This window comes from Dasypus novemcinctus, chromosome 26 (assembly GCF_030445035.2).
Source record: "Dasypus novemcinctus isolate mDasNov1 chromosome 26, mDasNov1.1.hap2, whole genome shotgun sequence".
In the NCBI taxonomy this organism is placed as follows: domain Eukaryota; kingdom Metazoa; phylum Chordata; class Mammalia; order Cingulata; family Dasypodidae; genus Dasypus; species Dasypus novemcinctus.
Window position 1 is genome coordinate 27563031 of NC_080698.1, and position 23931 is coordinate 27586961.

Consider the following 23931-nt stretch of genomic DNA (forward strand, 5'->3'; position numbering starts at 1 on the left):
TCCTTTAAAGTGCGCAAGTGTTTAAATTTTGAGGAGATCCCATTTTTCTATTTTTTCTTTTGTTGCTCACGCTTCAGGTGTAAGATGGAAGAAACCACCACCTACCATAAGATAATTTAAGATGCTTCCCTACATTTTCTTCTAGTAGTTTTATAGTCCTGGCTTTTATATTTAGGTCTTTGATCCATTTTGAGTTGATTCTTGTGTAGGAAATGAGTTAGGGGTCTTCTTTCATTCTTTTGGTTATAGATATCCAGTTCTCCCAGCACCATTTGTTGAAGACTGTTTTGTCCCTTTAATGTGGACTTGGTAGGTTTGTTGAAAACCAGCTGGCCATAGAGATGAGGGTTTATTTCTGTACTCACAGTTCTATTCCACTGATCAATGTTTCTATCTTTATGCCAATATGCAGTTTTGACCAGTGTAGCTTTGTAATATGTTTCAAGGTCAGGCAGTGAAATTCCTCCCACATTACTCTTCTTTAGAATGCTTTTGACTATTTGGATGCACTTTCTCTTCCAAATGAATTTGGTAATTGCCTTTTCTAATTCTGTAAAGTAGGCTGTTGGAATTTTGATTGGTATTGCATTGACTCTATAAATGAGTTTGGGTAGGATTGACATCTTCAGGATATTTAGTCTTCCAATCTATGAACATGGAATGTCTTTCCATTTTCTTTAGGTCTTCATTGGTTTCTTTTAGCATTGTTTGGTAGTTTTCTGCATATAGGTCCCATACTTCCTTGGTTAAATTGAGTCCTAGGTATTTGAGTCTCTCTGTTATTATAAATGGAGTTTTTTCCCCCTGATTTCTTCCTCAGATTGTTCAATATTAGTGTACAGAAACGTTGATTTTTGTGTATTGATCTTGTATCCTGCCACCTGACTGGACTTGTTTATTGAACAAGACATTGTATTGAATACAATGTCGACGTTTCTCCATTGAATACGATGTTGACTGTGGGTTCTTTATATATGCCCTTTATTATCTTGAGGCATTTTCCTTCTTTTCCTATCTTTCAAAGAGTTTTTATTCAAGAAAGGATGCTGGAGTTTGTTGAGTGCCTTTTCTGCATTGATTGAGAGGATCATGTGTTTTTCCCCTTTATTATGTTAATGTAGTGTATTATATTAATTGATTTTCTTATGTTGAACTACGCTTGCATACCAGAAATAAATCCCACTTGATCGTGGTGTATAATTATTTTGATATGCTGTTGGATTTTGTTTGCAAGTATTTTGTTGAGAATTTTTGCATCTGTGTTCATTAGCGAGATTGGCCTATAATTTTCTTTTCTTATAGTCTCTTTATCTGGCTTTGGTATTAGGGTGATGTTGGCTTCATAAAATGTGTTGGGTAATTTTCCCTCTTCTTCAGTTTTTTGGAAGAGTTTAAACAGAATTGGTGTTAATTCTTTTTGAAATGCTTGTTAGAATTCACCTGTGAAGCCATCTGGTCCTGGACTTTCCTTTGTTGGGAGATTTTTGATGACTGATTCAATCTCTTTAAATGTGATTGGTCTAAGTTCTTATATTTCTTCTAGTATCAGTGGAAGTTGTTTGTGAATTTCTAGGAATGTGTCCATTTCATCTAGGTTTTCTAATATGTTGGCATACAATTTCTCATAATATCCTCTTGTAATCCTTTTTATTTCTGTGGGACCAGTTGTACCTTTTCTGCTTTCATTTCTGATTTTATGTATTTGCATCTTGTCTCTTTTCTCTTTGTTAGTCTACCTGGGGGTTTGTGAATTTTATTGATCTCAAATAACCAGCTTTTTGGTTTTCTTGATTTTCTCTATTGTTTTGTTCTCAATTTGTTGTTTGTTTGTTTGTTTGTTTTTGCTTTTTAGGAGGAACCAGAGATTGAACCTGGGACCTCATATGTGGGACACAGGTGCTCAACCACTAAGCTATATTCATTCTCCTCTCAATTTCATTTATTCTGCTATAATCTTTATTGTTTCTTTTGTTCTGCTTGCTTTGGGATTGGTTTGCTGTTCTTTTTCTAGTTTCTCCTGTTGTTTAGTTATGTCTTTGATTTTAGCTCTTCTTTTTAAAATATTAAGTTTCAGGGCTATAAATTTCCTCTCAGCACTGCCTTCACTGTATCCCATAGTTTTGATAAGTTTTGTTCTCATTTTCATTCATCTCAATATATTTACTAATTTCACTTACAATTGCTTCTTTGACCCATTGATTATTTAGGAGTGTGTTGTTCAGCTTCCACTCCTTTGCAATTTTACCTCTTTCCCATCTATTATCAATTTCCATTTTCATTCCATTTATGATCTGAGAAGATACTTTGTATAATTTCAGTCTTTTTTATATTTATTGAGACCTACCTTGTGGCCTAACATGTGGTCTGTCCTGGGGAAAGATCCATGAGCCCTTGAGAAAAACATATAACCTGCTGATATGGTATGCAACATTCTGTATATGTCTTGTTAGGTCCAGCTCATTTACATATTGTTCAAGTCCTCTGTTTCCTTGTTGATCTTCTGCCTAGTTGTGTATCTAATGATGTAAGTGCTGTTTTGAAGTCTCCAGATATTATTGTAGAGATGTCTATTTCCTCTTTCAGTTTTGCCACAATTTTCACTATGTATTATGCACCTTGGTTAGGTGCACTGACTTTTATGACTGTTGTTTTATCCTGGTGGATTGGCCCCTTTTTAATATAGAGTGGCCTTCTGTATGTCTTATAACTTTTTTGCTCTTAAAGTCTATTTTGTCCAATATTAGTACAGCTAGCCCTGCTCTTTTTTGGTTACTGTTTAATGGAATATATTTTCCCAGCATTTCACTTTCAACTTGTTTATATCCCTTTGTCTGAGGTGAGTCTCTCGTAGGCAGCATATGAATGGCTCATTTTTAAAATCCATTCTCTCAGCCTATATTTTTGGTTGGGGAGTTTAATCCATTCATAGTCAATGATATTACTGTAAATGTATTATTTACTTCCACCATTTTATTCTTTGGTTTTCATATGTCTTATCTTATTTTCATCTGTCTTTTTACTCTTTTGGTTATCTTTTCTACTATTCTTGGCTTCTACACTCTCTTCCAGGCCTCTCTCTCCTCTCTTTTTTTTTTTTTTCAGCCTGTAATTCTCCCTTTAATATTTCCTCCAAAGGTGGATTCTTTTTTATAAACTCTTTTAGTTTCTCTTTGTTTGTGAATATTTTAAATTCACCTTCATATTTGAAGGATAGTTTTGCCAGATAAAAAACATCTTGGCTAGGAATTATTCTCTTCAGTTTCTTAATTGTAGCATACCATTCTCTCTCACCTCCATGATTTCTGATGAGAAACCCACCTAAGTCTTACTGGGCATTCCTTGGATGTGATGGTTTACTTCTCCCTTGCTTCTCTCAGAATTTTCTCCTTATCTTTGATGTTTGACATTCTGAGTAGTATGTGTCTTGGAGTAGGTCTATTCAGATTTATTCTGATTGGGCGTATACTGTGCTTCTTGGATATGTGCATTCATTTCTTTTATGAGTGTTGGGAAATTTTCAGCCATTATTTCCTCAAATTCCTTTTCTGCCCCTTTTCCCTTCTCTTCTTCTGGAACTCCCCATGACACCTATGTTGTTGCATTTCATGTTATCATTCAACTCTGAGCCCCTCATCATTTTCTCCCATTCTTTTCTCTGTTTTTTTCTTTCTTCAATTTCAGTTGTTTTGTCTTCTGTATCCCTTATTCCTTTTTCTGTCATTTTGAGACTGCTGTTGTATGCCTCTAATATGTGTGTGTATGTGTTTTATCTCACCTATCATGCTTTTCATTCCCTTGAACTCTGTTACTTTTCTAGTCAGGTTTTCAGATTCTTTGTGTTCACTCAGTGTCTTCTTGACATATTGTCTTCCAACTCATAAAATTTGATTTTGGAAACTTGTATGAATCTTGTTGATTAGTTGTCTCAAATCCTGTGTCTCTTCTGAGTCTTTGATATATTCCTTTGTGTAGACCATTTCTTTCATTTTCTTAGTATGACTTGTAAGTTTTTGTTCATGTCTAGGCATCTGATTAGGGTGGTAGGTTTACTCTGTTGTTCAATTTCTCTCTGTTTTGTAGGGATTTAGTGGCAGGAGGCTGTGTGTTGCTGCTGTTCTTTGATTCTTGGTTCAGTCTGTTCTAAGTCTTTAGGATTGTCCCTGTCAGTTACACAATCTGGGCCCTGAACCCAGTAATGGGTTTCAGACCTACTTCCAAGGGCCTTGGGGAGTTAGGCTGTAAAGGCTGGGAAAAGCCTCTTACTCATTTACTTTCAATTCCTCACATGCACTTCCTTGTTAGCCAGCAGATGGTGATCTTTGTAGCACTGTCAGTTCAAAGCCTGGTTGGGGAGTGTATGCTGTAACACAGACTGGATCAGTGTGATAGTGGTTCCTGCCTGAGCCTTACAAATAAAACTTACTCAGAGATAGTCCTTCAGTCTTAGCTGGTATCCCTTTCTCTTTTCCCCAGTAGGAAAAGATATTGTAAGCCACTGAGATTTGAGGGTTGTTTTGTTACTGCAGCAAAACTTTGATATAATCTGATTTAACTTTTTTGCTTCTCCTTTTATTAGCTATTTTTTCACCATATTTTAAAATCTACATCAGGCCCTGTATTCTATTTCCTGTCTCTAATTTATCTCTTAATTGTCTGATATGTATGAATTACCATTGTAATTTTGGCCAAACACTGATTTTCCATAGAGTATTCCCAAGTTATATAATAGGACCCAATTCTACCTAACAACCGAAGAAAAGATAACCAGTAAATTGGGGCTAGTGTTTTGTGACAGTTTAAACTTCACTTAAAATTATTCTGCTGTGAAAGCATGAATTCTTCTAAATTTACAAAGTGGAATATTTGTGAATTTAAACACTCTGGCTTTAATGCTATTTTCCATTATCTTAATGAGTAAGAGTGAATTAGAGAAACATTTATGGAGTGCCTTCCACAGCTAGTATTTCCACAGCTAGTATGTTTTCATATGTACATTTATCTGACCTGTTGGCTTAACTGTCCAACAAATACATTGAGATATTTATTTGTATTTTATCCCTTTTGTATATAACTAATATTCAGCTTTCTTTTTTTCTTATTCAGCTCTCAAAATATCATTCAAATAAATATTTGTAAATCAATAACTGGTGAGTGTAAAGAGCATTCATTTGACTTTGAGCCAGGATTCTATTTTTTTTTTTCCTATCTCAAATTATGCAGTTGAGTTTCCCTCATTTGGGGAAATCCCACGGGTCAGCACATTCAGAGTGTGATGGGTAAGCCTTGCCGAGGTTCTACTCTTATTCGGTCACTTGCCTTGTCCCCTACCTTCTCCTCCTTTGCCTTTCTGCCATTCTCTTTCATGTGAAAAATACTTCTTGAGCACTCTGTTTTGCAAGGTGTTTGGATATAATGGGAAGTAAGGCAAACACCTGTACTTGCTTGTCCTTATCAAGATTACTGTCTTCTCTTTAGCCCCTTCTTTCTTTTCTTCTGACAATACTATAGATAGATTGGTATGTACTACATTGCCATGTAGACTACTTTTCCTCACTTTATGTTAATGGAGCTGCTTTAAAATGTGCTTTTAACACCTCTGGGTTATTTTGGAAAATTGTGGGGTGGTAGTGAGGGAGAAAGGAAGGAAGGTAGGTGTTGATAGATAGGAAAATAGGTAGATTGGAAGAGAGAACAAGTTAGTCAAATGGCCTAATCATCGTAACAAACTTATTTTTATATTTCATGATTCTTTTGAAGTTGTGATTTTTTCATAATTGCACGAAGGGCGAATCTTTACTAATGATTTGAATAGTAAGTGAGAATGTTTATTACTCCCATCTAGTCTTTTATTTTTATTTTCTAGGGTTTGGGAAATCAACAATTAGAAAATCTTTATTATCAGAAAAACAAATTGCTTCAGAAATTGGGACAATCTGGGTAAACAAGCCCATATCTTAGTTTAACATGGACATTTGGTGGATTAATAAGCAAAATCATCTACTTTTTATTCTAGTGCTTTTTTACTTACATTTCCTCACCCTACTTTGTTCCTTTCTGAGTAAAGATACACTAATATAAAGGCTAGAAAGGAAGGAAGGAGTTGCAGGTGAAGAAGACTGACCCATGCATGTTATTGCCATTTTCAGCTACAGGGGAAAAAAACAAAAACAATTCTAAGAAACAACCTGGGTGTATTTTGTGAAGGATTAAAGTTGAATGCAAATTCCAACTGAAAACATCTGTTTCCTGACTCTGTGCCAGAGTTCTAACATCTTGACAGGAATTCTGGTTTTGAAATTTCTGAGTCTCAAACACCCCCCACAAGTATTTTCTGGCTGTTATCTTAGGGCTTAAATCAACACTGCTTAACATATTGGAAATGACTATGTGAAGAACTAAAAATGAACTCCGTTTGCTTCTTGTGCACATGCAGAAAGCTTTTCAAATTTCATTAGTGAGAGACATCCTAGTTGTTAAATATTATTGTAGGAACTGTGGGGTGATCCATAATCCATTAAAGGAAACCAGTGAAAATGATCCCTGAAGGAATCAGTGTTTGTGTATATATATTTGTGTATGTATATATAAAGATTTTTTTAACTTTCCTGAATTAAATGGCAAAATTTTAAAAGTATTTTTCAAATTTTATTTCTTGAGAATCCCAACTCCCAAAATTAGTTCCTTATGTTTGTTGTTGTTTTTTTAGATAGGGCACAACTTATATCTACTCTGACCTCATATTTACATTCTTCTAAGTCAGATATACTTTAGTAATTTTGATACTATATACTCCACTGCGTAAGTAATGCTTTTTTAGACTCCTGGAAGCAGTATTAAATCTTAAAGCAAATATGGAATATTAGCTAAGGATCAGTTACTATTCAATGCTGTATTTGAATCACATACATGCAGTGTGAAAGCCAATGTGATTTTGTGATATTTAGTTTGACTAATTTGTTAAATTGAGCTTGTTACTTAAAGGAAGATTTCTTTGTGTTCTAATTTACCTGTTAACAGTGGATGTTTCTGAAGATGATTGTGCTAAGGCAGTGCTAATAGTGGACATTAGCCTACCATGTTGTAGCTAGATAAGTTCAGAGATAACATATTTATAATCTGTATGATATATTTAGAATATTCTTCATATTAGAAATGATTGCTTAAAAAAGTGTTTATAAGAAAAAATTTAGATATAAGCTTCAGTGAGGGACAGTTAAATATTATGGAATACTATGCAGTAGGCAGAAAGAATGGCAGAGCTATATTAATTATCATGGAAATATCTGTGGAAATATTGTTTAGAGACAAAATTGTGAAATTATATGTATATCATTGTTTAATTAGAAAAAAACTTGGAACTAAATGTATACAGAAAAATGAGAAGATAAATACTGAATTATTAATGCAGTTAACTGTGGCAGGAGGTAAAAGCTTATTTGACCTTTGGTTTTAGACTTCTGTATTTGAATTTTAATAATGAGAATGTAGTCATGCTTTACTTGCTTACTTTTTTATTATAATGGAAAATTTCAAATAGGTACATAGTAAACAGGATAATATAATGGGTGAAGTACTTATCACCAAGCTTTAACAGTTATCAATATTCTACCTTTTTTTTTTCAAATATACTTCTGCCTATACTACACCTACAGTGTATTTGTAAAAAAAAATACATATCTATATACATTGAAATGCAGAAATCATAGGTGCATACTTAAAAATTTTTTTTTTTTATGGAATACTTTCAAACTTACAGGACAACCATTATAAAAATAATGGGAGCAGATGTAGCTCAAGTGGTTGAGTGCCTGCTTCGCATATTTGAAGTCCCAGGTTTGATCCCTGGTATCTCCTAAAAACAAACAAAAGAAAAAATACTAATACAAACTCCACTGAGACAACTTCAGCATTCCCCTCCATGCCCATTACCCTTTTGTATTACCCAAATGTACCAATTTCATTATTTTGCCATATTTTCTATATCATTCTATTAATTTGTCTGTTGTTTCTCTTTCTATTTATCAATCCATTTTCTGAACTGTTGAGAGTAGGTTGTATATATCACGCTCCTTGAACATTAATTCTGATGTCCATTTCATAAGAATAAGGATATTCACTTATATAGCCACCTTAAGTGCAGTTATCAAGTTCAAGAAAATTGATATGAATATATAGCTTATATAGTCTGTATTCCAATTTTTCACATATCCCAGTAGTGTCTCTTTGAACTCCTCCTTTGCAACATTCAATCCAAGATCACGTATTGAATTAATTTGTCATTGCTCGTTCTTCCTGCCTCCTCTCCCTCTCCCCTCTCCCCCTTCTCGTTCTCTCTCCTGCTCTCTTCCTTTTTTGTAATTATGGGAACATGTATTCAACATAAACTTTCCCATCTCAAGCATACCATTCAATAGGATTATTCAAATTCATAAGTTGCAGTATCCTCACCACCTTCCAGTACTAAAACTTTCCCCTCTCCCCAAACAGACCTTATACTCATTATGAATTAATTCCCCATTTCCCTCTGTCCCCTACCCCTGGCAGCCTGTGTCTTAATTACTCTCTTTGTGAATTTGCATATTCTCTGATATTTTCTTTGTAGTTTCCATGGTGCTTAAATTTAACATTCTAAATCTTTAACAGTCTTTTTTTTTTTTTAACAGTCTTATTTGCTTAGATACCAGCTTAACTTCAATGGTATATACAAATTATATTCGTAAACCCTTGTGTCCCCTTACCTTTATGTATTTCTTGTCACAAATCATATTTATACATAATGGGTCAAAAACAACTGATTTATCATTATATTTCATCTGTTTGCCTTTCGGATCCTGTAGGAAGTAAAAAGTAGAATTATAAACCAAAAGTATTTATTTACTCATGTTGTTACCCTTACCAGAAATCCTTATTTCTTCATGTACCTTCTGTCTGTGGTCTAGTGTCTTTTCCTTTCAACCTGCAGAACTGTCTTTAGCATCCCTTTTAGGACCAGTCTAATGGTGACAGACACCCTCAGCTTTTGATTATTTGGGAATGCCTTAAATTTGCCCTCAATTTTTTTTTTTTTTAAGATTTATTTATTCCACACACACATACCCACCCGTTGTCTACTCTCTGTGTCCATTTGCTATGTGTTCTTCTGTGTCCGCTTGCGTTCTTGTCAGGTGGCATTGGAATATGTGTCTCTCTTTGTTGCATCAGTTTGCTGTGTTAGCTCTCTATGTACTGACTCCACTCCTGGGCGGGCTGCGTTTTTCGCATGGGGCAGCTCTCCTTGCGGGGCACACTCCTTTCACGTGGGGCACCCCTATGCGGGGGGCATCCCTGCATGGGATGGCATGGCATTCCTTGTGCATGGCAGCACTGTGCGTGGGCCAGCTCACCACACAGGCCAGGAGGCCCTGGGTTTGAACCCTGGACCTCTTATATGATAATTGGACACTCTGTCAGTTGAGCCACATCCACTTCCCTGCCGTTATTTTTGAAAGATACAGAATTCTTGATTGGCAGTTTTTTTGCTTTCAGCACTTAACTTATGTCACCCTACTGCCTTCTTGTCTCCATGGCATCTGATGCGAAATCAGCACTTAATCTTACTGAGGCATCTTTGTACGTGATGCCTCTCTTGTGGCTTTCCGTATTTTCTCTTTATCTTTGGCATTTGAGAGTTTGGTTATAAAATGTTGCGTTGTGTATCTCTTTAGGCCTGTTTGGAGTTCATTGAACAACTTGGATCTCTTTCTTTTAATTTGGGAAGTTTTCAGCCATTATTTCTTTGAAAATTCTCTCTGCCCCTTTCTTTCTTCTCTTCATGGGACTTCTGTAATGCATACATTGGTATGCTTGATTGTGTCCCACAGGTTTTTCATGTTCAGTTCACTTTTCTTCATTCTTCTTTCTGCTCCTCAGACTGAATGGTGTCAATTGTCTTCTAAGTTGTCTGATTCTTTCTTCTGCCAGCTCCAATCTGCTCTTGAAACCCTCTGTGGAATTTTTAATTTCTGTTACTGTGGCCTTCAGCTCTTCTTTGGTTCCTTTTCAAAATTTCCAAAAGGTAGGTAAGTGGTTGTGGCTCAATCAGTTGGGCTCCCGTCTACCATATGGGAGGCCCCGGGACATGAACCCAGGGCTTCCTTGTGAAGACAGGCTCGCCCACATACTGCGGAGAGCCCCCAGCCCGCGAGCGCTGCAGAGCGCCAACTCAGCAAGGTGATGCAACAAAAAGGTAGACAAGTAAAAACACAGAAGAGCACATAGCGAATGGACACAGAGAGCAAAGTAAGAACAACAAGCAAGCTGCAATGGGGGGGGGGATAGGTGGAAATAGAAATAAATACAGACACACAGAAGAAGGCACAGTGAATGGACGGAGAGCAGACAGCAAGCAAGCTGCAAGGTGGGGGAAGGGAATAAATTCTTAAAAAATAAGGTAAAATGTAAAACTTTTCCAAAAGGTGAAAGCACAACGTAGTGTGTTTGTTACTGGCAGTGCTATATTGTATGGGTATGACAGTGATTGAAAGGGAAGGTCTAAGGTCATGAATATTACTGGAAGGAAAGCTGAAAAATATAACATGGACTGTAGAGCATAGTAAAACCTCATGTGAAATATGAATATGGGTAATATTGCATATCTAAGACATTTTTCTTTGAAACTGAACAAATGTATGTTAATATCACAAGATGTTAATGTCAGGCAAAAAAAAGCTAAGTGAAAGGAATCAGACACAAAGTACTACATATTGTATGATTCCATTTATAGAAAATGTAAATATGAATCAACTTATAAAGATGGAATTAGATTTGTGGTTGTTAGGGCTGGGGAAGGATAGAGTGATTGAGAGGTGACTGCTAAGGCGTGTGGAGATTTTCTTTTTTGGAATAATGAAATTGTTCTAAAATTTTTTTTGTGGTGATGAACACACAACACTGTGACTATACTAAGAGCCATTGCTTGTACACTTTGGATAGATTGTATGGTGTGTGAATATAGTTCAATACAATTACTTAAAAAAAGCATTCCTTCCTCTGGAGTGGGGTGGGGTGGGGTGGGAATTTCCATCTCTCTATTGATACTCTGTGTTCATCTACCATTTTCCTGATTTCCTTTAGTTCTTTGTCCATGTTTCCTTTAGCTCTTTGAGCATATTTAGGAGTGTTTTTTAAAGTCTTTTTTTTTAAAAAGTATATTCCAGGTCTGGTCCTACTCATTGATAGTTTTCATGATTCTAAGAGCAAAGTATTCAGTTTTCTCGATTAAAAACGATGTTAACTATATGGTTTTTTTTAGGTGTTCTTTATCAGTTTGAGAAAGTTCCCTTCTCTTATTTTGCTGAACATTTTTTATCATAAGTGGGTATCAAATATTTACACACTTTTTTTAAAACAGTAAAACTTGTTTTTAAGATTTCTGAAGTATAGTGAATTACAGACTAATTTGACATTGCCATTATCTTCATTACAAAATACTGTTATATGACTGGAACACTAACATAAATTGATATACTATGAGCTACTTCTACCCAGACAAAATTACTGTGATGATTCTGTAGAATATAAAGAAAGAAAATCTAATCATTACCATCACTGATAAAATGTATTAAGTACTTCCTGTTACTAATGCGTGGAGTTAGCCCTTGGCAATACCCTCAGTGCTCCTGTTGTTGACTATAAAATTTAATTGAGAATCAAACCGCTCACAGCTCATCTTCTTTTGTGTTGTAGATTTTGACATTCCTATGTCTATATTTGTGCTTTCTTTGGAAAAGTGCTTTAGAAATTTTAGTATGTCTTATATATTTGAGTAATTCACTTTCAATTTTTCCTACTTTTAGGTTAATTTCCTTTCTTAGGAATAATTTCTTTACTTTATGTACATTGCCCATAAAATGATTGTAAATCTTTAATTAAAAAATGAAAATTTACATACTGTTAGAATTCTCTCCTGGTATGTCAATTACCAGTAAACCAGCTTTGAATATTCTCCCTTTTTACCCCCTAAGTATAATAGTCACCTTGGGGCGAAATGTTTGTGGATCGTCAACTTAATTTGTTTTTGGTTACCAAATGGTGTTGAATAGGGAAAGGAAGAGTATTTAAAAGGAGAATGCTTTTGTTATCTGTGCCTCACTACAATGGAGAATCCTAAAATCAATATACAAGTTTGGACATTGTCATGCAAAAAAAAAGATTCCCCTGTGGATCACTTGTTGGGTGCCTTGAAAACTGTAATGGTCCAGTCCTTAGACCCACTCTGATGTCGATGGCCAAGCCTATCAATTCCATGTTGTTCTTCACATCCCTTCTGATTTGAGGTGTTAGTAAACAGTTTCTATTTTTTTTTTTTTTTGGAGGGTGGGGGGAGATGTCTTATTGCTAAAGAGTTTTTTGTTATTTCTCCTAATTGTTATGGCAGCTGGGTTCTAAGTATATCACAAAGAATTCAGAGAGGTACCAATTTAATGAGGCAAGTAAAAGGGTTTATTGAGAAAGGAGAGAAAGGGAAAGCACACACCCAAGAATTGGACTCAGGTGTGCTTCAGGCATTCAAGAGATGTGCCTCGGGGCTGGGGCTGGGGACTTTTTAAGCCTGCCTTTGCTCTTTCCTCCTCCCCCCTATTAAGGAGGGATCTTAGCTACTTGCTGTCCTGATTGGTTGCCTTTCTGCCTTCACCTGTCAGCTTCAGGGAACCAGTGAAAAGGCCTTTCGGTTTGGAGTTATCCAGGGCTTTTTTTTGAGCCTGGGAGTTTCAAATGGGACTTCATGACCAGGATCTTGGCAAGCTTTACGGCCTTGCTGGTAACAGCTTTGTTTTCAAGCAGCTGCCTTCCCTCAGGGGGGTTTCCGGTAGGGTTCTCCTGGCCAAGTTCTTTGCTGGCTCTCAGCTGTGACGGTTAGGGCTTTGTTCTGACCAGCCGCCTTCCCTATAGTTTCCTATACTAACCTGCCCCATAAGGGTGACAGCTTCACAGCTTTTAAATGTACTTTTTTCCCCTTAAACTTCCTGGCTCATTCATAGTAGTAGTATGTTCATTGTAACTTCCTATCAAGTCTTTTTTTCCCCCATTTTTTAGAGGTATTGGTATTCTAATGTGATTTTTCCATTGAAAAATAGAGTTTTAGAGCTAAATGGCTTTAGAAATCACATCTTCATACCCCCTCAGTTATATTACAAATCACTTCATTATTTATTCAAGTACCGTGAGTGACATTAATAAGATCACAGGATTATAAGCATTGATTGGCTTCAAGGGTAATTCTAGTCCAATGCTTTGCGATACATAAAGAGTGCTTATGATATAATTTTGTATATTCTTTATTTCATTAGCAGTGCCCTCCACTTCCTACCCCTGTTTATCACACCCAGATTTGTCTCTACTTCATGTGGAATCTTCACATGCACTCTTGTATAGATTTATTGCTACATTGATTACTCTGTGGAATTCATGTTGAATTTTAGCAAAGTTTTTTTCTCTTTATGTATGCCTCTTTGATAGTAGCTAGGTTTACTGCTGCTCACTTATTAGTGCTCTGGGTCTTAACAACCTTATTCAAACAAAACATCTTAAACGGAGGCATTAAACAGGTCACAACAGTGAGCCATTTTGTAACATTTGGTGCAATAAAATGGGTATGTTGTGTTTCAGAATAAGACCTCTGAGTGTAGCTATTCATTTTCTTCGTCTATAAAACATTTAAAAATAACAGGTTACATCTGTTTTGAGTATAAAATTCCACGTTTTGAAGAAACATCACTGTTAAATAACTCCAAACCAGACATAGGGAGTGAGTGAGCTTTTTATCAGGCTCATGTTCTGTGCAAATCAGAAGAAGTATTTGTTTTAGCACTGGAGTCATATTTGCTGGCATGGTTGGCTTTCAGGTGTGTGGAACACATTTTCATTATTGTTTCTCCATGTTGTAAATGACAACAAGCACACACTAATGATTTGGACTTGAGTGTTTGAAACATTTTCACATCAGGAGTTTATCTTATGAGGGATATTTCCCTACTAGAAACAGAAGTAAATTTAATTATTTAAGCATTTATAGCACATTTAATTACCTTAGGCTATCAATTAATCTTGCTTTACAGAGTGAAGTTGGGATTTACTATCGGCTCACTTAAAAAAATACCCAGTGGAATACTTTGGCCATTCCAAATGTGTGATTTTAAATTACTTCTTTAAACTTAAGGAACAATTTAATGAATAACTTTTAATAGAGGAAAGTGGGTAAAATGTTCATTTGCAGAATTCAAACCTAAATAATATTAAGTACAGATAATGTACCATATGGTTTTATGGGTTAAAATGAATTCTGAAACCTTTCTCATGTTATAAACATGAAATCTTTACATTCTGTTAAAATGTGTTACATTTACATTTGGGAGGGGAGGGTACAAAGAAGAAAATCAAATAATCAAAATCCTGCTACTTGTTAGTCGTTTTGATGTATTTTATTACATATTATAAATTTGAAAAGTTTAGAAAAATTTTTTGAAAACTATTATAAAATCAGGTTTTGGCTTTTTTTTTTTTTTAAGTAATATTTATTTATTTATTTATTTATTTCCCCCCCCCTTCCCCTTCTCCCACCCTGCTGTTTTTGCTGTCTTCTCTTCTCATTTTCTCTCCTCTAGTATTCAATCCTGGAGACCCTTGATGTGGAGAGAGGTTCTCTGTCAATTGTACCACCTTAGTTCCTGGTTCCTGCTGCACTTCACCTTGACTCTCCCCTTGTCTCTCTTGGATGTGTCATCATCTTGCTGCGTGACTCACTTGCGCAGGCACTGGCTCATCACGTGGGCACTGGTGCAGACACTGGCTCACCACTAGGGCACTTGTGTATCACCTGGAGGCCCCAGGGGTCGAACCCCGGTCCTCCCATATGGTAGGTGGAAACGCTATCACTTGAGCCACATTTTCTTCCCCAGGATTTGGCTTTTGATAATTAATATAATTGGAAATCCAACATTTAAGTTTCAGAATGGTTAATGTCAGATACCTTTACCTTTTGAGGACAAAATAGAACCCACTAAAATTTGACTCTCAGAGTAAGGTGCTGCTTATTCCTGACAAACTTCTTGAAGATTTTAGTCTTTCTGTTTAATCCAGGTTGTTAACATTGCTTTTTTCCCTCACTACTGTTACTTACTTGACGACAGATTTTCTTTCTGTAGCCACTGTCTGTCAAGCTCATTTGCTCCAGCAGTGTAAAACAGGTGATGCTAGACTTAATTTCTGATTAAACCTAATTAAATTTCTTTGTTTCTGATTAAATGTAAATATTTATGGAATAACTTAATGCCCTGAGTTCATGTGAAGTTAAATAGTCATTAAGTCCTCCAAAAGCTCAGTCCTCTTTACACTTCTATAAGTCACTTTATTTTTTACTTGAAACTGAGCTGAGTACAGAATAACAATACTGAGTGTTTGTGAGATAGAAGGAGAACCTGGGGGCTTGACGTTTCTGTGAGCGTTATCACCCCATTGGACTTTACACAGGTCCATGGGTGGGGTCCACTGGAGTTCAGCTAGTTTTATTTTAGCAAATATGGGGTGGGTTCTGCTTTAGAATTTGTGAAAATTTAATGAAAAACAATAAAAATCAATTAGACTGTACTATGGGTGAATTTTAGGCAAATGGCACAGGTTCTTGGAACCTCAGTCTCCTTGTTAGCAGAACGCTCTGGGTCCTGGGCTTCTAGGTTCTTGGCTTACATCGCATAAAAGAATTTAAGGACATGCCATAGGGTAAGCAAGGGAGTAAAGAGTTTATTAAGAAACAAGAAAATGAGAAAAGTACATGGTCTGAAGCACAGATCGTGGGTGTGCTGCAGAGTGAGACACATGTGTGGGGCCTGGGGTCAGGCCTTTTTAAAGTCTTCAGCCCCCCTCCCCGTTTGCTGTTCTGATTGGTTGCCCCATCTCTCAGTTTTCAGGGGCCAGTTGTGAGGCCTTTTGAGGGTATCCAGGGCTTTCCCTTGATCCTGAATGGGTTTCTCATGGCAAGGGGCTCACGGGATCCCTCAGGAGGTTCCAGGCGGGGTCTGCTGGCCATGTTGTCTGCCAGGCCTCAGCTGCCTTTCCACCTTTCACTATTCTGACATGCCTCATCCTCATCTCTAAACCGGGGATGGAAATAATACATGGCTGTCTTTTAGGGTTGTTCTGAGGATTCACGGAGATAAAATTTGCAAAGTACTTATAAAGCACAGTGCATAGTACATGAAAATTGCTTGTATTGTTTTACAGGTGTGATTATCTGGGCCATTCATACCTCCTTACTACAGGTTACTCTTCTCCCTGACTGCACCAGGGCCTACATCAGACTTTTAGTCCCACTTCTACTCCTGTTGGCTTAGAGCTGTTACACTCTTCTAGCATCGATTCAGTGTTCATCCCTTGAGGGGTATGGGCTGCCCACTCCCACACTGACTATACTGGCTTTTAAGTCTTTTTTTCTCAACTTTGTCTTATGTGTTCCCTCTATTCTCTTAGCTTTTCTTTTCTCCTCTTCCCCCTCTTCTTCCCTCTCTTCTTTCCTTCTTTTGGCCCTCATCTCTCTCCACTACTCTCTTCCCTCTTCTTTCTGTCCCCCTTTCTAACTGCCTTCTTTCTCCCTCACTCCCTCCCTTCCTTTCTTCTTCGTTTCTCATCCCTCTTCTGTTCCTCTGTCCCCATTCTTCTTTCCTTCTCTCTCCCTCATTTTCACTTTCCCTTCTTTCTTCCTGCTCCCTTCCTTTCTTTCTCTTCTCACTACTGTCCTCACCTCACACAGCGACTTTCCTCCTCCCTCTCTTCCCCTACATCTCTCTCCTCCTCATTTCTCTTTTAAATCCTAACCTTTTATTATAGATTTCACCCTTATGGGCGTTGACTCACAACCTTCTTCTCCCTTTCTATTTCCTGTAAACCTGTCTTCCAGACTCTAGCTATCTGAGTCTACTCGATTTGCTTAATTCATATCAGAGAGGTCATGTAATATTTGTCTTTCAATGCCTTGTTTGCTTCACTCAGCATAAGGTCCTCAAGATTCAGCCAGGTTATCCCGTGTGTTAATACTGTATTCCTTCTTACACCTGAGTAATATTCCACTATATGTATATACCTCATTTTGTTTATCCATTCATCTGTTGATAGGCATTTGGGTTGATTCCAGCTTTTGGCGATAGTGACTAATGCCGCTATGAACATTGCTGTGCATGTATCTGTTCGTGTCCTTGCTTTCAGTTCTGAGTATCTACCAGCAGTGAAATTCCTGGATTATATGGCAGAGGTATAGGTAGTTTTTTGAGGAAATGCGAAGCTGTCCTTCACAATGGCTGGACCATCAGGACTTGGAATTGTCCTGAATGACATTGCAATGACAGATACAGGCCATTATATATCCTGCCATAATCTACAGAATTGAGTGGGAGAGAGTGTGAACTACAATGTAAACTATAATCCATGCCTAGTGGCCGTGCTCCAAAATGTGTTCATCAATTGCAATGAATGTACCATACCAATCAAGGAAGTTGTTAATGTGGGAGAAAGTGGGAGGTGTGGGGAGTGGGGCATATGGGAATCCCTTATATTTTTTTATATAACATTTTGTGTAATCTAAGTATCTTTAAAAAATAAAAAATATATTTTAAAAAATCCTAACCTTTTGGCTGCTAAGGAGTAGACAGCACTAGCCCTTAAGCAGAAAAATGTCAAACCTTTAAAGTCTTTGTTACTTATCATGGGAAATATTTATTTTTTCATTTCATTAGCCAGACCCTTTCTGTATTGTTTTGTTTTGTTTTTCCTGTTTCAGAAGGGCTTCACAGCATTATTTTATTATTTTATGTCCCTTGGGTTGAAAAAGTTAGTAGGCCTCTAAAGGCAGATCAGTTTAACTATTTTTCTAAACACTATGTATACTGTACCTACAAATTTGTTTTTAATATTAACTTTATTATCTACATAAAATTAAAATGAAGTAATGTTTCAAAATAATTAAAAGTTCATTTTGTATTGCCAGAAAACCTCTGATCATTCCCATGTAAGTTATTTGATGTTTTTTTTCCCTCTCTCTTCAGATTCCTTTCTCTTTGGTCCAGTTTCCTTTATGGGAATCCCTAAAAGTAAGTCAGTCATTTTATAACATTTCTATCACAGATAACCATAGTTTCATTGGGTATACTATTGATTGACAGTTTAACAACTCAGAATTATTAATAGTTGAAAAATATTTTTTGCATGAGATTTACAATTAAATAAGCAATTCACCCTTTTAAAACCTGTTCAGGTGTTTAAACAGTTCCCTCTTGTACTGGGAAATAAGCATATACATATACCTTCAACCACAGGCATTAAGGAGAAACTTTTCTTTCTGCTGTATTGCCATTCTTTCTCCACTGAGTTATTTCACTTCACTCCCCTTTTTTATGGGGACATTAAGGAATAACAGTGAGTAAAAGGGAGAAGGAGAGAAAGCAAGGCCTGAATATTTGAAGGTCCAGGCCCCTCACCCTCCTGCCTAAATGGCGAGAGCAGGAGTGGGAACAACTCGGCCCCTTCTCTTCCATCCTGGCTTCTCCTCTCCACCAGGCCTCAGAGCCCCCAGTGAGAAGAAACAGTGTGGTCAGTTGTGAGACGGCCTCATCTGTTAAAAAGCAAACAATGAAAAAAAAAAAACTTTGTAGAAACCATACTGAGACTTTGGAGAAATTTTCATCTAATGGTGTAGTGATTTTGAAAATTGTGGGTCATGATATCAAATGTATGGGTCTTTCTCAACATTTTAAAGACTGAAATAAAAAAGAAAAAAGATTAGAGAGCATTTCCTTTGGTAAGGAGAAGTATTGTTTTGTAAAATATCTGTGTTGTGTATATAATGGAATGCACACGCACACATGTACCTCTCTCCCTGTACTGGGTTGCAATGTAAAATGTATTTCTTATTACTGTGGATAGTGGTCAAAAAAGTTTAAAGTCATTGTTTCAAACTGTAAAATGGCAAAATATCTATGTAGACACTTGATAATACAAAATTAATTATCCCTATGATTGTGTGGAGTTGGTCATTTATCATAGAGTATTCATATAAAATGTCTTTTGAATAGTATCAAAATTTTTTTGACTCTCAGAAAGATTCTATTGAGGTTATATACTAAAGGATAATGATATGAAATAGTACTCCCTTAAAAAATAAACTGTATAATATTAAGTATTGAGAAATATTTTTATAAGCAATTATTGCCCTGATTTTAAGGCATAGTACTGCTCATTTAATACAGTTTTGTTTTTTTTTTAATTTTCATTTTTGTTTTGTCTTTTTTGTTTTACCATTTTCTCTGCTGTGCATGGTGAAAATGGATTTTTCAGGCAGTTTTAGCTGCATGATGTAACAGCTATCCAGTGGGAAGGTCACATTCCATTAGCATAACGGTTCTCTCTTTTTTGTGTGTGACAAAAGAACAATGAAGCCAACAGCTGTCCAGCAAATAAGACTCACTTTATTAGTGTCTCAATAACCAGCATTCACACAGATCCTGCACTCTCCCCAATATCTGTATGCCTGAACTTTACATACAGCTGTTTTGAGGCCTAAAGAGGGGGAAATCACAGGGTTTATTTCTTTTCAATATTAAGAAAATTTGTAAGATTCAAGCTAATTAAGAAACACCTAGAATTTTTCAAAGATTTACAGATAGCAATACTCTGTCTTGAAATTTTTCTTTGAGCAAATATTAAGATGCTATAGTTTTTATTTTAAGATTATTAAAGAATAATTTACATTCATTGAAATGTACTCTTTGTAAGTGTACATTTTTATGAGTTTTGACAAAAATTTACAACCACTCCCATAATCAACTTACAGAATATTCCCACCACCCCAAAAAGTTAAACTCATATCCTTCTATAGTCAATACACTCTTTCTTCCCCCCAGCCTTTGGCAAAAACTCATCTGATTTCTGTCCCTTTTTGTTTTCTCTTTTGCAGAATATCATATAAATAAAATAATAAACTATATAGCATTTTGTGCCTGGCTTCTTTCACTTAATATAACACTTTCGAGATCATGTTGTTGCCTGTTTCAGTAATCTATTCCTTTTTTTTTCCTTTTCTGAGTAGTATTCCACTGTATGGATGTGCCACAATTTATTTATTCATTCATTTAATTTCTAATTTTTTGTGATTATGAATAAAGTTGCCATAAATACTTGCATATAGATATTTGTATGGACATATGTTTTTGTTTCTCTTGGGTAAGTATGTAGGAGTGGGATCATATGCTAAGTGTATGTTTAATTTTATAGGCAACTGCCAAAGTATGTTCTAAAGTGGCTGTAACCATTTTGCATTCCCACCAACAGTGTGTGAGTTCTAGCTGCTTTGCCTCCACATCATGATTTGTTATTGTTAGATTTTTAAAAAATTTATTATACCAGTAAGTGTGTATTAGTTTCTGAGTGTGGTTTTAATTTGCATTTTCCTCATCACTCATGTTGAGCATCTTTTATTTAATAATGTGTTTTTTTATTGAAGTGTATCATTCATACATGAACACACATGAACAATTAGTGTATAGTAAAGATTGAGAACTTACAAAATAAACATACATAACATCACAAAGGGGTCTCATACATCACCCCTCCACCAACTTTTTGCATTGGTGTAAAACATTTGTTACAAAGTATGCAAGAGCACTGTCAAAATATTACTACCAACTATATTCCTTATCTTACATTTGGTGTATTTTTCCCCCAACCCATACTATTTTTCTTAAAGATTTATTTTATTTATTTATTTCTCTCCCCTTCCCCCCCCCCACCCGGTTGTCTGTTCTCTGTGTCTGTTTGCTGTGTGTTCTTTGCCCGCTTCTGTTGTTGTCAGCGGCATGGGAATCTGTGTTTTTTTTGTTGCGTCATCTTGTTGTGTCAGCTCTCCGCATGTGGGGTGCCATTCCTGGGCAGGCTGCGCTTTCTTTCACGCTGGGCAGCTCTCCCTACGGGGCGCACCCCCTCTAGTGGGGCTCCCCTACGCGGGGGACACCCCTGCTTGGCACGGCACTCCTTGAGCGCATCAGCACTGCGCATGGACCAGCTCCACATGGGTCAAGGAGGTCCGGAGTTTGAACCGCGGACCTCCCATGTGATAGATGGACGCCCTAACCACTGGGCCAAGTTCGCTGCCCATACTATTTTTTTTTTAACATATGAATGTGAAAATACAATACTTGGTTGAAGTGGACAATTTTTGGTACTTATTTTTTGTGTTTATGATTTAATCCATTTAAACTTGTTTTCTGCAACCATAGAGGAACTGTCTTATATGGGAGGATTTCTCTGTTATGTTCATATGGGAATATTACTCAGGACCATTTTTCTCAGCAAGAGCTGTAGCAGACTGCACACCTATTTTGTAGAAGGCAATGGGGGTCTGGAGCTAGGGGTAGCCACTATCATCTTAAACTTTGCCTAAAATTGAAGGTATCACCTTTCTTCTAAAATCACTCCCCCCTGCCCTGCCCCATTCCATTAATCATACCACTGCTCTGCTGGCTGCCTTGTCTCAAAACTCCAGATTAACAGTTGATTCTCTTTCATCATGTCACTCAGCAAGTTTCACTGACCCTTACTTTTCAGACCATCACATATATGTACACTTTCTATTCTAACTGTAGCTACCTTTTTTTCAGCTTCTTAGTGACTTACGCCTGGGCTACCTCCTAACAGCTTCTCTACTTTCTAATCCATTCTGTACATTGACTTCGTGTCATCTACTTTAATCACCCCTTTGAGATAAGACTTAATGTTCTCAGTGACTTAAGACTTTCTAAAACTCTAAAACATGAAGCTCTTAGCATTCAAGGATGTCCACACTGTGTCTCCAAACAGTTTTTCCAGCTCCTGCAGCCTTGTTCTTTTGTTGTTGTTGTTGTTGTTGTTGTTAAACCCTCTCCCCACCAGAACAGCCTCCTTCCTGTCCCTGAACACCTTCTTCCCTCCCTTCCTCAGGACCCTGGCCTGTTCCTGAAATGTCTTCTACTCATCCAAATCCTATGCATCTTTCAAAGCGCAGTTCACTTTTTATCTCCTGCTTGAAATCTCCTACGAATGCAAGCCTTGGAGGTTTACCCTTAGTTACCTAACATTTGTATATATTGCTGATTAGCATTCAGTCGTATTCTGTGTTGTATTTAAAACCTCTTAGAACTAAGCTGTAGAGTTTTTGAACAAGGGTCTCAAACCCTTTTCATTTACAGATGAGGAAACACAAATGAGACACAGTGTACATTTATTGCCTTCCTACTCTGAGCTGGACATTGTACCATTTCACAGGAATGCAAAGATGATTAAGATATGGCTGATGTCCTTGACGAGCTGATAGTCTAGTCAGAGAGGTGCACACACACAAATAACTTAAATGTAATGTGTCAGTAATTGAAGAATTCTCAAGGTAACTTGGGAGCCAGTCCCATGTCTTCCCAAATTGTGTCACTATTCTACTTCATCTCTTATGTTTTTCTCTTTTTTTTATACATATACATAGAAAAGAAGATGTTAGATGAAAGAAGACTAGACACCATAAAGAGGAGGGGAAATAAAAGGGGTAGATGAACATATCCAGAATCTCAGTGAGGATAATATTCCTTTATGATTTCTGTTCAGTTTGATACTTTGGGGCAGACAGACAAGAAGAGAAACATGATAGATTAAACGGTTCTTATTCCTGACAGAAACCCATAGCTATGCCTTGTCCCTTGGCTTTGGATACCATCTTTATACTGATGTCTTATACACTCGTAGCCCCATCACTAACCACCTCCTTTGAATTCTAGCCTCATACAACCATCTGCCTAGCTGACATTTTCCCTCTGGATGTCTCAAGGTAACCAGTTCAGAATGGAACTCTCAGTTTTTTATTCTTCTTCTAAATAGCACAATTATCTGTTGGCTTGCTTAAGCAGAAACCTAAGAGTTATTTCAGGGTCCGCCTTTTCGCGTATCCTTCCATATCTAGTCCATCAACAAGTCCACAGTTCTAATTCAGCTACCTTTCCCTCTTGCTTGAATTGCTGCACTGGCCTCTCAAATGGTCTCTCTCATTCTATTCTTACTTCCCTAAAATATTTTTCCTTTGCATCAGAGTGATCTTTTAAAGAAATAAATTAGATCTTATCACTCCTGGTAAAACCCTTCAGTGACATCTCTTTGAAAGAAAAATAAAATCCAGACTGTAAACTGTGGCTGACAAGGCCCTACGTAATCTGCCATGCTTGCTGATCTTCTCTCGCTCCTCCACTCAGTCCACTGCAGCCGTGCTGTCTCTGTGTATGGCTCTGCAGCCCTCCTGGCCTCCTCTGTTCTTTGGACAGAGCTAGCTCTTCTTCCCCCGGGGCCTTTAGATTTATTGTTTCCTCTGCCAAAAATGTTCTCTATTCCTTCTGTACATCTTTACCAAATGCCTACTATGTGTCAGGCATTTTCTAAGGTCTGGGGATATAATGATGAAGAAGAGTGACAGAAATCCCTGTCCTCATATAATGTCCATTCTAGCCCTTTCCCTAATTTTTTCTCACATCCAGCTCTTTCTCATTCCTGAGGTCTTAGATCAAATGTCACTTCCTCAAAGAGGCATTCCCTGTCACCCCTATTTAAAGTAGGACTCCCTTCCTCACCTGTTTTATTTCCTTCCTGGTGTTTTAACAACTCAGTTTATTTAGTTATGGACATTTCATCAGCTGGATAATGAAAAAAAAAGGAAACCTGTGTGTTGAGCAGATACAGCATGCTAGGCCCCTGCGCTGAGCACCACACCTTCATTGGTGTCTTGCATACAACACACAGGACCCAGGGTGGCAGTCCTTAGTGTCATCCCCACCTTCACACAAAGTAACAGGGCTCAGAGAGGTTGTCTTTTATCTGGTAATCCATGTCTTCTGTTTGCTG

At 37.0% G+C, this 23931-nt stretch overlaps 1 protein-coding gene across 4 annotated transcripts in view; it reads left to right on the forward strand.

The window, feature by feature from the left end:
* The window catches only part of SLC25A26 (solute carrier family 25 member 26), a 139066-nt gene that overhangs the window by 92904 nt on the left and 22231 nt on the right, over positions 1-23931 (forward strand). For 3 of the 4 annotated variants that reach the window (XM_058288147.2, XM_058288146.2, XM_071212152.1), the window contains one exon: positions 18072-18116. The exons of the other annotated variant lie outside the window; for it this stretch is intronic. In XM_058288147.2, coding sequence (XP_058144130.1) covers positions 18072-18116 — 45 coding nt within the window. The remainder of the gene's footprint in view (positions 1-18071; positions 18117-23931) is intronic. 4 annotated transcript variants of the gene reach the window in all.